A 12,469-nucleotide genomic window follows, 5' to 3' on the forward strand; every position below is an offset into this window, starting at 1 on the left:
AAATAATAAATACAATCCACATGCAACGGGAACATTCCAAACTAAAAAGATAATCCCCATTACATTAGATCACAAATTAGGTCGAAAAAAGAATAACTAGCAGAGCTTTACAAATTACAAACCATAAGGCAAAGAAGAGTGCCCACAACACAAATTAAGTTGTAGAAAAGAAATCCACATCCATCATCATCATTATCATCCTAATGTAATAATAACTCGATATAAAAAATAAGAAATATTAAAAGAGAGAAGAAAAAGAAAACACTACCATAAACCACCAACCAAAGGAATCATCATCAGTAGAGAGCGAAAAGGCCACCAACCAAGAACACATTTCAGATTTCATGAAAAATATTAATGAAGCCGAAGTGGAGCAGTGAAATTTTCGTCTACCAACCGTGGAAGAAGAAGGAAAAGAAAGACTTCCACTACTACTGCATCAGACAGGAATTGCATCTACGTTCGATGAATCTTCGCATCTCAATACAATTCCTTCAAGACTTGCAGGGAATGTGCACTTACTCCATTGCCAACCAGCTGCTAATGGTTCTGTCGTCGGGACTATCATTAACACGTTATCGTTTCTCTGAACCACTCCAATCACACTTACTGTGCTTCCTTCTTTGATATACCTGCATGTGAAAGAAGTATCACAGATACCAACACAACCTTTAGTAACTCTTTTAAGTCAAATTTTTATCATTCTTTTCTACAAGTTGTGTTTTCATACCCTTCTTTAAGCCGCATTATTCGATCATCATTGGTTAGATTCTTTTTACCCAACCACCTTACAAAGTCTGGAGAGGCTTGCTCATTTCCTGGCTTAAAATCGATGACAACAGAATCATCGACAAGCGGTGTTACCTTTGCACCGTTTCCAGTTTTGACCAATGCCCTGAGCCCAGATTGGAAATCAGAAATGTAGAAGTCTACCACATGCCTCTGCAATGTATTGTAGGAGTAACGTTTATGCATTTAGAGACATTCCACACTGAAAGAGACCATTTTTCTGTGAAATGAAATATCATCATGCCACTACTAACCTCTGCTGATCTCAGTCCCCATGTAAAGCGACGATGTGAAGCATTGGCTGGCTTTGAACCCCATCCACGGTACTCATATAGACAAGTAGACGTGTAAACACACCTAGGAACTCTATGGAAGGATGATTCAAGAGGCACGTTACCACAGGTGACCACCTTTTCAATGAACAAAATATAAAAACCAATATTATGAACATAGTAGAGATACCAAAGGAAGGAAGCCAAATCACATTTCGTCATTTCCCATGATAAAGCAGTAGCACATAGTAAATGCAAAACACCCAGGATGCATAGATACTTACCCCAGTGACCTTCACATATTGACCGTTTTTGGCAGTTCTAAGATCAGCATCCGGATAACGAGCGATGAAATCTGTGATACCACGTCTTTCACAAGAAATATTCCAAATGAAAAGTGCAGCAACAACTGTGAACAAGACCGCCACAACTATGAGGAGAATTGCATTGTGAACTGCTCCAAGAATGAAGCCTCCAGCGAGGAACCCCATCACAAATATAAGTATAACCAGCCACAGCACAGGCTTGGGGAAGCTTTTCATGCAGGAAAAGTCATCTTCCGGAGCAAGGGTAGTTACCGCCTGGTTGTGGACAACTGAAGGCATATGTGTCTTCATCGAACCAGAATAGTCTAGAGGACCAGAAATTTTCCTAGGAGCCCCAGATGAATTTAGAGGCCCCGAGGTAATTGGCCCAGATGTTATGAGACCTGTAGTTGGGAGTATAGGAATAGGGCCGGAATTTTGCCTTGTTACACCACCGGATTGCGGACCAGAGGATTTCTTTAAAGGCTCCCCATGCTTAGACAAAGGCCCAGAATTTGTTTTCTTCATTGAATTTGAACCAGCAGAAGCTAAATTGCCAGACATACGACCAGTTGCATTAGGCACTGGACCTGATTGCGCACCACTTCTTGACGATCCTCCGGTTATGGGGCCAGACTTCCTTGACTTAGTCCCATCAGTCGGAATGTCAAACATCTTCCCCAATTCTCCTGATTTCTTGATATCACCACCGGTGTATGGCATGGCTACTGAGCTCATTGTTGGAGGCTTTTCTTTGGGTTGCTCTGGCCGGCCAGACACAAAAAGCCCATTGCTGAGCTGGTGAGATGCGTATCTCGAACCCATTTGATTTCTTCAGGCAACTCCGAACTGGCTAGAGAATAGATGGGAACCACAAAGAATGTGCTGAAACGTGAGGATTTCAAATCCCTGAAAGAACAAAACAATAACCCATGAGAAATGGGCATATAGAGAACTGTGACAAGCGAAACATTGGCAAACACCAACACGGAATAAAAAGCTTTCAACATCCTATGCCCACAAAAGAAAATAGTACCAAGAACGACCAGGACAGTATGCTGCAAGATAGATCCCTAAATGCTAAGAAAATGAGACTCAGAAACCAAACACTAGCAGAGCTGTTTTGATGGGACTAGTTATCATTTGAGATTAAGTCACTTCCCCTTGCCAAAAGCCTTTACCATTTCTCTGACAGAGCCAGCACCACTGAGACTTAAGACTATTCGTAAACATCTAATTCAGGGAACTTGTAATATACTAATATCACTTGAGATCTACATAGTTTCTTGCAACTACTTCCCCCAAAAAAGCTACAGAAAAACCAAATAATATCAGAGAACCCATGAAAAAAACAAAACCCTAATCACAATTTCTATGTCTGATCTCTTGAAACCCAGTGAGATCTCTGGGATTTAGAAGCAATTTCAATTTCAAATGCGATTGAGCAGAAATCGAACACAGATCGCCATGTCTAACAAAATCCCCAAATCACAGAAACTAAGAAAAAGAGCTTGAAGCAAGTACCAAAACGCGAAGCTAAAACAATACCTAAACCCCCAAAATGAAGTAAAAATGATCACAGGAAGACAAAAACCCAATCTGAGAAAACAAAAAGAAGACGGCGTCGATTCGCACCTGAGAGAGTGTGTTGTAAGCTTCCGAGTAAAACGCCGAGATAAAAGAAAAACAATCAAGGAAAACAGTTGGAGCTGTGGGAGTGACAGTAGAAGACGAAACGGAAGCAACACTCAAGTAGCTGAGATCCCATTTCCGTTAGCTCTCACTCTCTCTCTATCTATCTCCGTCTTGTGGATCCCGATCGAGATCTCTTTGAGCCGCAACAGTTGGTGCGTTGTCGCTCTCTCTCTCTCTCCTCTTCCAACTTTTTTCTCTCAGAGCGGTGGAGATTTTTTTTGTTTGGACAACCAACTGAGGAAAGAAAAAGTGAAGAACACACTTTCTTTTTTTTGTCTCTGTCCAAATTTAATTGGTAAAAAGTTTGAGAGAGTTTTGTTACAATGTGTTAAACTAAGGGTGTATATTGTAATTATTACTAAGTTGGAGCATTTTCTTATCAATTATGATATCTCACCTAATAATATTAATATATTTTTATTTAATAAACTAGTGAAATTGGTTATTGCCTATTGGATTATATGGTGTTTTCCGGCCCCACTTATGGGTTGGGTCCAACTTCAGGTGACTAAAAGGCCGGCCTTGAGTGGACTGGTGGCCCACTAGACGAATAGGCTCTTGTTTTTGAGTTCTTTGATTCTTCAATCTTCATCACTAGAGTAGTGTATAATTTTTTTCTTTTTCTTTTAAACACCAGTATGGCTTAAAAACTACACAGATTGGATTTTTGGACATCAGTATATGCTTTGTATGATTGTGTCTCATGTTGTTTTATACTCAGAAAATATTTGCATGATGTACCTGTTTTGAAAAAAGACAGTTCTTATCGGAGAAAGTAAATTTTCAGATAGGGCAGAAAAAGGATTAAAAAAGGAAATTCCGATAAACAAGATTAATGCTCTTTTTCTCCTTATCCGTTAAAAAGACTAGAAAAAGGGAACAACCAAACCAAACCAAAAAAAAAAGGAACCATCTTTCTCCTAAATCTCTACAATGGCTCGATCTTTATCTCCTTCACTTTCTCTCTCTCGATACCGTTTCGCCGCAGCTTCTCTTCTTCTCCCTTCATCTCAAACCATTTTCATCCGATCTCAATCCTCCAATCGTCGGTCTAACTCTAACCATCTCGGAGTAATCTACGAGATTGATATCGCTGCGGATCCTCTTGTCAATAAGTTGGAAGATGCTGTCCACCGGATTATGGTACGCCGATCCGCACCTGATTGGCTCCCTTTTGTCCCCGGTGCTTCCTTTTGGGTTCCACCTCCTAGATCCCAGTCTCATGGGATCGCTAAGCTCGTTGAGAAGCTGGCCAATCCGATCTCTGATGAAGAATCTATTTCAATCTCATCGGTTCGAGGATGGCCTTGCTCTGATTACTTCATCAAAGGTGGTTTTTATATGATTAACTCTAATTGTCTGATCGTATGTGTTTCGGTTTTGAAAAAGCTTTGGTTTTTACATTTGCAGTATCTATAATCTGCATAGGTATTGCTACATTCTTAGATGCACTTAGGCAATTCTTGGCTTATCGTTATATAGTTGTTGAAAATTCTTTACAGGTTCAGATGTCAGTTATGGAAATGGGTGACCATCATCAGTAATAACATAGAGAGTCTTTCCTTTATAGGGTTGAAAAGATTGTAGTGTTTATTAATCTTGTTGCTTTTGCTTCTTGTCGAATAATAATCACTCTGTTTTATAATAGATTGTGGTGTTTGCATTCTTCAGTGGCAAATGTTGCAGCGTCAAAATATGTTTTTTTGTTAGGTACAGTGTTTCTTTAACGTTTGGTCTTTTGAGCGTTTCTTAACACTTGGTCTGTTTTTGATTATAGGTGTAAAGCCTCAATCAGTTGAGACGGAGATGACTTCAAATACTGCATATCACTCCGAGGACGAGGAATAAACCCCAAAACTCGTCAGGGTAAGCTATAAGATGGTCGCAACAGTCGTATATAACTTTCTATTGATTTCACGAGCTGAAAGCAGGGAAATTTGAAGAGCAAATGAACTTAAGAAAAAACTCTGCTAGAGTGTTGGGCAGTAAAGCCTTCTTTAGCTAGCATAAGATAATATGGACTAAAAGTATCTAAAATTTGCCTTGGCTATAGACACTTCAAGATTTTCTTTGACCTCTAATGAAACAAATTTCAAAACTTTGCAGGCTCTTGCTCTTCAAGATTTGTAGATTTATGAACACGAATCAACGAAGATTCGAATCACCAAGAGCAGCTGCAAAGACATGGTTTAGACTTTTAGATAAGGTAGAGTAAAGCAAACCTTTTACAGACTGATCAGATCCTATCCAGTCTTAGTGAAATTAAATAAGGAAAAGGTGCTGTTGCTTTACCCTCTGTTTTCTTGTAATCTCCCTTATAACAGTTTGTTGAATCGTGTGTATATATATTTCCGCATAAGCTCGCAGATTCGGTTCTCATACCACATTTGCAGACTGTTTTGTATGATGATGCCTTGAGTCCAAAATTAACGTGAAAAGAGAATACAATTATAGATATAGGATCGGCAAGTACATGGTGTGGAGGTTAAACAATATCATTACATTTTTCACAAGGTAGTATGCAACAAATCCAATGTACATAAGGGGAAACTACTCTGAAGACTGAAGCTATGAGCATGTAAGCATGAGAAAAGACGAAAAGTATAAACAAAAGCTAGACATATTATGTATCAGAATGTGCTTCTTGTTCTAAAATCTGGCCATTTCCTCGCTTTAGTACACAGTTTCCAAGAGATTGAGAAGTCTGACAGAGCATGGAGAGACAGAACAAGCATAGTCCTGTTTCAGGGAGAAGAACTAGTCAGAGATCATTGGTTTGCAATATTTGACACAGGCAAGACGAAGGGTTTCCCAAATGGCCAACTTTTGTTAAATGCTAAGAAATCCGACATATTGGTATGTAATGCTACTCATAAGGTAACAGCTCACTCTTCCACATTAAAATGAAACTTTGTATAAGTTTGAGACAAAATGTGAATGCTTTATAATTCCATGAAATGCTACTTATAAGGTAAGAGCACACTCTTCCACATTAGAATGAACTTTGTATAAGTTTGAGACAAAATGTGAATGCTTTAAAATTCAATGAAATACTACACTCTTCCACATTAAAATGAAACTCTGTATAAATTTGAGATGAAATGTGAATGCTTTACCTGCATAAGCAACGGTTACACCTGATATGAGTCGCCCAAGCGCTGATAAGAAGTAAAGGCAAATTACGACCTAAAGGAAAAAGCAAAAAACAAACATATTCAGTATAGAGCACAATTACTGAGTTAACAATTAGCAATGCATTTATATGGTAACTGGGTAAAGACACTAGGGTTCTAAGAGAATCTCTGTGGTGATATATTGATGCTAATGCATTTTGATACACTCATGATCCAAGAATAGTAACGGTATCTTGTACATAGTAAGTTGGTAACAAAGGACACACTTACCTTGACAAAAAGTCTCTTGTCATGTCCAGTTGCTGCAACCCTCAGAACACCCTCTGCTGCTCCAACGGTATTAGCTAAGCGTGCAACGATGTTACTTGCTGTGTCCTGTGATATTTGCCACTCTAGTGGATCCACTGGTACCCTTTAGAAAAGTTATAGGATTGTAAATCATGTGGTATGATAAAGCAAGGGTCTTGAAGAGTTATACACACAATGAGCAGAAGATAATGATATCATTGAACATTCTAGGATTATGACTATGCATTGATCACAGAGAACGGAAGATGATAGTAATCAAATAAGATCGATGCATCATTGATTCACCCAGAAATACAATGAGAACTAGTTTCAGTTCATGCCTTCAGAGAATACATGAAATCAATTTCATAATCAAGTTAACATAACTGATTGCACAACCACATTACAAAGTACAACCCAATTAAACAATTATATCGAGCAAGTATTCAAACTTGTCACAAATCAAAGGAGCCAACAAATTTCGTATCTACTCGGTCACCAAACAGCAAATGACTAAATCAGAGACCAAAGAACAAAATCCAATACCGTAACCAGAGAGATTTAGGCGAAAAATGTGAGGGAACTTACGAGACATTGAGTTGGCGAAAAAGGAGACCGAGAATGGCGAGAGAGCATAAGAGAACAATGAAAACATCGGAGAAGAGAGAGAGAAGAGTCGCGTTACGATATGCACAATGGTAATACACAAGCGTCCCGCTAATCAGCAATCCCATCGCCTTCCCCATTTCTCCCATCTCTCTCCCCACTTCAAAAAAAACTTGCTTTCCCTTTCTTCACTTTCAGAAAATTTCCCCGAGAAAACAAAACTGATCACTTTTGTGAATTTTCCGGCTTGATCAGAGAGAGAGAGAGATTCTCAAGCCGCATGTCTTTGTTGACTAAACGGACCCACTTATTGGGCCGTAAGTATATATTATAAAGCCCAATAAATAAACTGTCACGTGGCTATTAACGACAAAGTCCAGATCTACGCGCGTATCGTGTGTAGTCATGTACCGGATCACTCCACGATTTCGTCAATCAGATCAAAACTTCTCCAACTCTTTCAATATCTATCTACGTGCATCCACCTCTCTCTTCTTCTTCTTGTGACCACTCTTCCTGTCTGTTCACTGGTTAGGAGATCTCTATCCCTCTCTCTCTGATCCTTTTTGTTTCTTTCTGATTTATTGTATCGCTCTCTTTGAAAAACCTTAAGAGTTGTCTGATTTTGGCGATTTCTGATTTGTTGTTGTTGTTGTTTGATCGGATCTCGGCATTTTCTAGGAGGTGAATTTTGATTTTTTTGGCCGATCGGATTTGAGTTTTTGAATCTCTGATTGCTGAGAAAATGCCGGCGTTTTACGGAGGAAAGCTTACGACCTTCGAGGACGATGAGAAGGAGAGCGAGTATGGTTACGTTCGTAAGGTATTATCCTGTTTCGTTCGATCTGGTTTCAATTTGTTTTTTTTTCTGTTTTGCGATGTTAGTTTTTGGTGATGGATAGATGAAATAGTTGATCTGCTTACCAGGTAAGATTGGTGGGATAGCTAGATTTGATCTGATAGTTATCAGTGATTGAATCGGTTGATTCCGCGTTGGTTCAGTAACCTCGTCTTTGAATTTCTGATCTGATCTGATAGTTCTCAGTGATTTGACATTTTCTTTTATGGGATGCAGGTTTCAGGTCCTGTTGTTGTTGCCGATGGTATGGCCGGTGCTGCTATGTATGAGTTAGTGCGTGTTGGTCATGATAATTTGATTGGTGAAATCATCCGTCTTGAAGGAGATTCTGCCACCATCCAAGGTTTGTTTCTTCTATTGTGCTTCCTAGTGTAATTTACTTTACGGCATCTTATGTGACCTCTGTCGAAGTAAGATATCTTAACTGATATTTGGCAACTTCCTTTTGATCAGTTTACGAGGAAACAGCTGGATTGACAGTTAATGATCCCGTTCTTCGAACACACAAGGTTCGCGAGTTATTTATCTTGGTTTTTTCTAGTGTTGTTCATCTGCAGCTAACATATAATTTGTCCTGAATTTACTACAGCCACTTTCTGTGGAGCTCGGGCCAGGAATATTGGGAAATATCTTTGATGGAATTCAGGTTCAGTTGGATTTATAATCTTGCTAGACATGATTTTTTTTACTTTTATGATTCGTTTTATGTGGCTTCTTACGATTCTTTGGTTTCATTTCTTTAAATGTCACAGAGGCCTTTGAAGACTATTGCAAGAATATCCGGTGATGTGTACATTCCTCGGGGTGTGTCTGTTCCAGCTCTTGACAAAGATTGTCTTTGGGAGTTCCAGCCCAATAAATTTGGTAATGTGGTTTACTCCATATGCCTGTCTATGGAAGTGTTCATTTGGTTTTAATCTTGATGGTCAATTGAATTCGTTTTGTTTGCAGTCGAGGGAGACACAATAACTGGTGGTGACTTGTATGCTGTAAGTTTATTGGTCTCCTCTTTAATCTGCTTTTGACAAGGGAATCTATTTACACAGTTACCGTGGTGTTTCCCTTGTTTACACTGGGAATAGTTTTTTCTGAAAGTCAAATTAAACTTTGGAATGCAGACTGTCTTTGAGAACACTTTGATGAATCACCTCGTTGCCCTTCCTCCGGATGCCATGGGGAAGATCACTTACATTGCTCCAGCTGGTCAATATTCGCTTAAGGTTTGACTTTAAGTTTCCCTCAAACAGTTATGAATAAATACGTTTCAAACTTTTTCTTCCTTGATTTCTTTGAATTCAACGTTTGAGTTAATATATGGCTAACTTGATCAATTGGTAATCACTTCCTGTTGTAGATCATGTTTGGCTTGTTGCTAATAATTGTTTGTCGGTGATTTTCATTTCTCAGGATACCGTGATAGAGCTTGAATTCCAGGGGATCAAGAAATCTTACACCATGCTTCAGGTTTGCATGTATCTTTAATCTTCCTACTTGCAAACGTAAATTTTAAGCTATTTGGTTCACTCTGTTAAATTGGTTTGGTTGATATATGTCAGAGCTGGCCTGTACGTACGCCTAGGCCAGTTGCATCAAAGCTTGCTGCCGATACTCCTCTACTTACGGGGCAGGTGATTACTCGATTAATTCTTCTTACAGTGGTGATAGTCATTTGAATACATGTGTTGCTGATTGCTTTCTTTTCCTGTTGTCAGCGTGTTCTTGATGCCCTTTTCCCTTCTGTTCTTGGTGGAACCTGTGCCATTCCTGGTGCTTTTGGCTGTGGGAAAACTGTTATCAGTCAGGCACTTTCCAAGGTACCTTGTGACACTCTCTGGTTTTGTTCCATTTAATTACTGGATAGATTGAATTTCCAAAGCTAACTTTTTCTTATTTACATAGTACTCCAACTCTGATGCTGTTGTGTATGTTGGTTGTGGAGAGAGAGGAAATGAAATGGCTGAGGTATATCTCTTCTCATTCTAAATTTGCATATTGTTCATACAAATCGGACATTTGATCTGATTGTTTCTCATAAATTAGGTTCTTATGGACTTCCCACAATTGACAATGACGTTGCCTGATGGCCGTGAGGAATCTGTCATGAAACGTACCACACTTGTTGCTAACACCTCTAACATGCCTGTGGCTGCTCGTGAAGCCTCAATTTACACAGGTAATGTTCAGGCACACAGATTTAATAGTTATTGATGAATCCCATTGCCTATGCTCATTTTTTTTTTTTTTTTTTAATGTGAATTCCAGGAATCACAATCGCTGAATATTTTAGAGATATGGGCTACAATGTTAGTATGATGGCAGACTCAACTTCCCGTTGGGCAGAAGCATTAAGAGAAATTTCAGGACGGCTGGTAATCTTATGCGTTTCACTTTTGCTATATGGATGTTCGTGTTGTCCTCATCTCACTTTTCTTTTTCTCAGTTTATTGACACCTATTTTGCTTTGTTTTATAGGCTGAAATGCCTGCTGACAGTGGATATCCAGCCTATCTAGCAGCACGTTTAGCATCTTTCTATGAACGTGCTGGTAAAGTAAAATGTCTTGGTGGACCAGAACGTAACGGAAGTGTTACAATTGTTGGTGCAGTTTCGCCTCCTGGAGGAGACTTTTCAGATCCTGTGACTTCAGCAACCCTTAGTATTGTGCAGGTGATTATTTGGTTCATGTCTGCTTCCCTATCTTCCATTGTAGATTACATAGTCGTATATGTTGGTTGAGATGAACCAGATGGTGTTTAGTTTTAGATCTGCCGCAGACTCGTATATTTAAGCATTTTTTTTCTCCACTTTGAAATGCTTACTCTTCCATTCTGGTTGTTTCTCTTTTCTTCTGCAGGTCTTCTGGGGTTTGGACAAAAAGCTTGCCCAGAGAAAACATTTTCCCTCTGTTAATTGGTTGATTTCTTACTCAAAGTATTCAACGGTATGCTTAAATATTCTCGGTTCAAACTTGTCTTGGTTTACTATCTAGAAATCTTGTATATAAAACGCTGCTTTTTGTTTTAGGCACTGGAATCTTTCTATGAGAAGTTCGATCCAGATTTCATCAACATCAGGACAAAGGCCAGAGAGGTGTTGCAGAGGGAAGACGATCTTAATGAAATTGTCCAGGTATGTATCACTTATCCTTGTATAAGTATCTATTGTGGTGACCAATGAACTCTTGTCTCAGCAACCCTAATACATTTTGAAGGGGTTGAACGATAATCTTGGCATGTAAACTTGACTTGAGTTATAGAAGGAAAACAGTGCTAGCACGTTATTCTTTTCGAAAGGAACTTATTTGACCCACACATTGCTTTTTGTGTGCAGCTTGTAGGAAAAGATGCGCTAGCAGAAGGGGACAAAATCACATTGGAAACAGCTAAGCTATTGAGGGAAGATTACCTTGCTCAAAACGCGTTTACACCGTAAGATTTGTTGGCTCCCTTCGTTTTGGTTTAGTACTCTCTCTTTCTCTCTCAACGGGTTATTCACTCTTGAACCTTTTGGATGAATTTTTTGACAGATATGACAAATTCTGTCCTTTCTACAAGTCCGTGTGGATGATGCGTAACATTATCCATTTCTACAACCTAGCCAACCAGGTAAATAAGATGAGATTTATACATACTATGCTAAGTGGGGATTAAGGTCAATTGGTTTGTCTAGGTAAAAACCCATTAATTGTTTTGGATACACAGGCGGTTGAGAGAGCAGCTGGAATGGACGGTCAAAAGATTACCTACACTCTTATCAAGCATCGCTTAGGAGATCTTTTCTACCGTTTAGTGTAAGCAAACGACTTGCTTCTCCTCGATTTCTCTATGACTCTGTTACATAGCGCTCTAATAAAATGGTCTGAAACGGAATTATGGGAACTACAGGTCTCAGAAGTTCGAAGACCCAGCAGAAGGGGAGGATACACTGGTGGAAAAATTCAAGAAATTGTACGACGATCTCAATGCTGGATTCCGTGCTTTGGAAGATGAAACTCGGTAAGCTGTCGAGTCTCCACCGCAAGTAAAAAAAATCCACAGAATTGGGTTGTTTTTGGAGAAAGAGGGTTTCATTCATGGTCTCTTTCTTGTGTTTTTGAACCAACAACTATCATAGTGGTCGGTATTTTATTTATCGGTTTGGTCGATCGATTGAGTTTTAGCTCTGTGAGCGTCATGATTCTCCGGCTGTGCTGTGCTGTGTAATATGTTTGATTCGTTGTTTTCATGTTTTTATTTCGGTGGTAATAAGGTACAGCCAATGTGAGTCATATATTTGATTTGATGTACCCTCTCAATTCAATAAGTTAATTTTATGTCCAAAAACATATTGGGGATACCGTTATTTTTCTCATAATAAATACCATCATTTTGTAATTTTTTTTTCATTTTATGGTTTGGTGGTGTAAACATAATAAATCGGTAATTGAAGAGGAAAATTTAAAATCACAAAATAATTTAGTTGTACTAATTTCATGAGCAAGTCTGTGATATGACCCATGAATTTATTTAGCACGACCGAGTT

The 12,469-nt window shown here is 39.0% G+C and overlaps 4 protein-coding genes across 6 annotated transcripts, besides 1 other annotated feature; 2 read left to right on the forward strand and 2 right to left on the reverse strand.

The window, feature by feature from the left end:
* Positions 1-4: 4 nt before the first annotated feature.
* AT1G78880 (Ubiquitin-specific protease family C19-related protein) lies at positions 5-3,321 on the reverse strand. Its single transcript, NM_106536.5, has 5 exons — positions 3,002-3,321; positions 1,346-2,275; positions 1,044-1,199; positions 731-942; positions 5-632 (listed from the first exon to the last, which is right to left on the reverse strand). The coding sequence occupies exons 2-5, from the start codon at positions 2,189-2,191 to the stop codon at positions 440-442; spliced, it is 1,407 nt and encodes a 468-aa protein (NP_178009.1). The 5' UTR covers positions 2,192-2,275; positions 3,002-3,321; the 3' UTR covers positions 5-439.
* Positions 3,057-3,134: a sequence feature (AT1G78880.uORF1).
* A 480-nt stretch (positions 3,322-3,801) lies between the features above and the next one.
* Positions 3,802-6,006, forward strand: AT1G78890 (uncharacterized protein). 2 transcript variants are annotated; one of them, NM_001334852.1, is made up of 4 exons: positions 3,802-4,391; positions 4,839-4,927; positions 5,168-5,639; positions 5,739-6,006. In NM_001334852.1, the coding sequence occupies exons 1-2, from the start codon at positions 3,995-3,997 to the stop codon at positions 4,907-4,909; spliced, it is 468 nt and encodes a 155-aa protein (NP_001319410.1). In that variant the 5' UTR covers positions 3,802-3,994; the 3' UTR covers positions 4,910-4,927; positions 5,168-5,639; positions 5,739-6,006. The 2 variants fall into 2 exon arrangements, with proteins under 2 accessions (NP_001319410.1, NP_565193.1); NM_106537.3 differs by lacking the exon at positions 5,739-6,006 and having other exon boundaries at positions 3,849-4,391; positions 5,168-5,511.
* On the reverse strand, positions 5,488-7,378 carry AT1G78895 (Reticulon family protein). The gene is made up of 4 exons (NM_106538.3): positions 7,072-7,378; positions 6,466-6,607; positions 6,178-6,247; positions 5,488-5,800 (listed from the first exon to the last, which is right to left on the reverse strand). The coding sequence occupies exons 1-4, from the start codon at positions 7,236-7,238 to the stop codon at positions 5,685-5,687; spliced, it is 495 nt and encodes a 164-aa protein (NP_565194.1). The 5' UTR covers positions 7,239-7,378; the 3' UTR covers positions 5,488-5,684.
* Positions 7,379-7,459: 81 nt separating this feature from the next.
* VHA-A (vacuolar ATP synthase subunit A) lies at positions 7,460-12,450 on the forward strand. 2 transcript variants are annotated; one of them, NM_106539.6, is made up of 21 exons: positions 7,460-7,619; positions 7,771-7,912; positions 8,165-8,291; positions 8,402-8,457; positions 8,538-8,594; positions 8,701-8,812; positions 8,900-8,937; positions 9,067-9,168; positions 9,356-9,412; positions 9,505-9,576; positions 9,661-9,762; positions 9,848-9,910; positions 9,989-10,121; positions 10,211-10,317; positions 10,421-10,615; positions 10,803-10,889; positions 10,973-11,077; positions 11,279-11,376; positions 11,475-11,553; positions 11,650-11,738; positions 11,833-12,450. In NM_106539.6, exons 2-21 carry the CDS (start codon positions 7,835-7,837, stop codon positions 11,945-11,947), a joined length of 1,872 nt encoding a protein of 623 aa, NP_178011.1. In that variant the 5' UTR covers positions 7,460-7,619; positions 7,771-7,834; the 3' UTR covers positions 11,948-12,450. The 2 variants fall into 2 exon arrangements, with proteins under 2 accessions (NP_178011.1, NP_001031299.1); NM_001036222.3 differs by having other exon boundaries at positions 7,570-7,912; positions 11,833-12,329.
* The last annotated feature ends 19 nt before the right edge of the window (positions 12,451-12,469 follow it).

This window comes from Arabidopsis thaliana, assembly GCF_000001735.4.
Source record: "Arabidopsis thaliana chromosome 1 sequence".
Classification (NCBI taxonomy): domain Eukaryota; kingdom Viridiplantae; phylum Streptophyta; class Magnoliopsida; order Brassicales; family Brassicaceae; genus Arabidopsis; species Arabidopsis thaliana.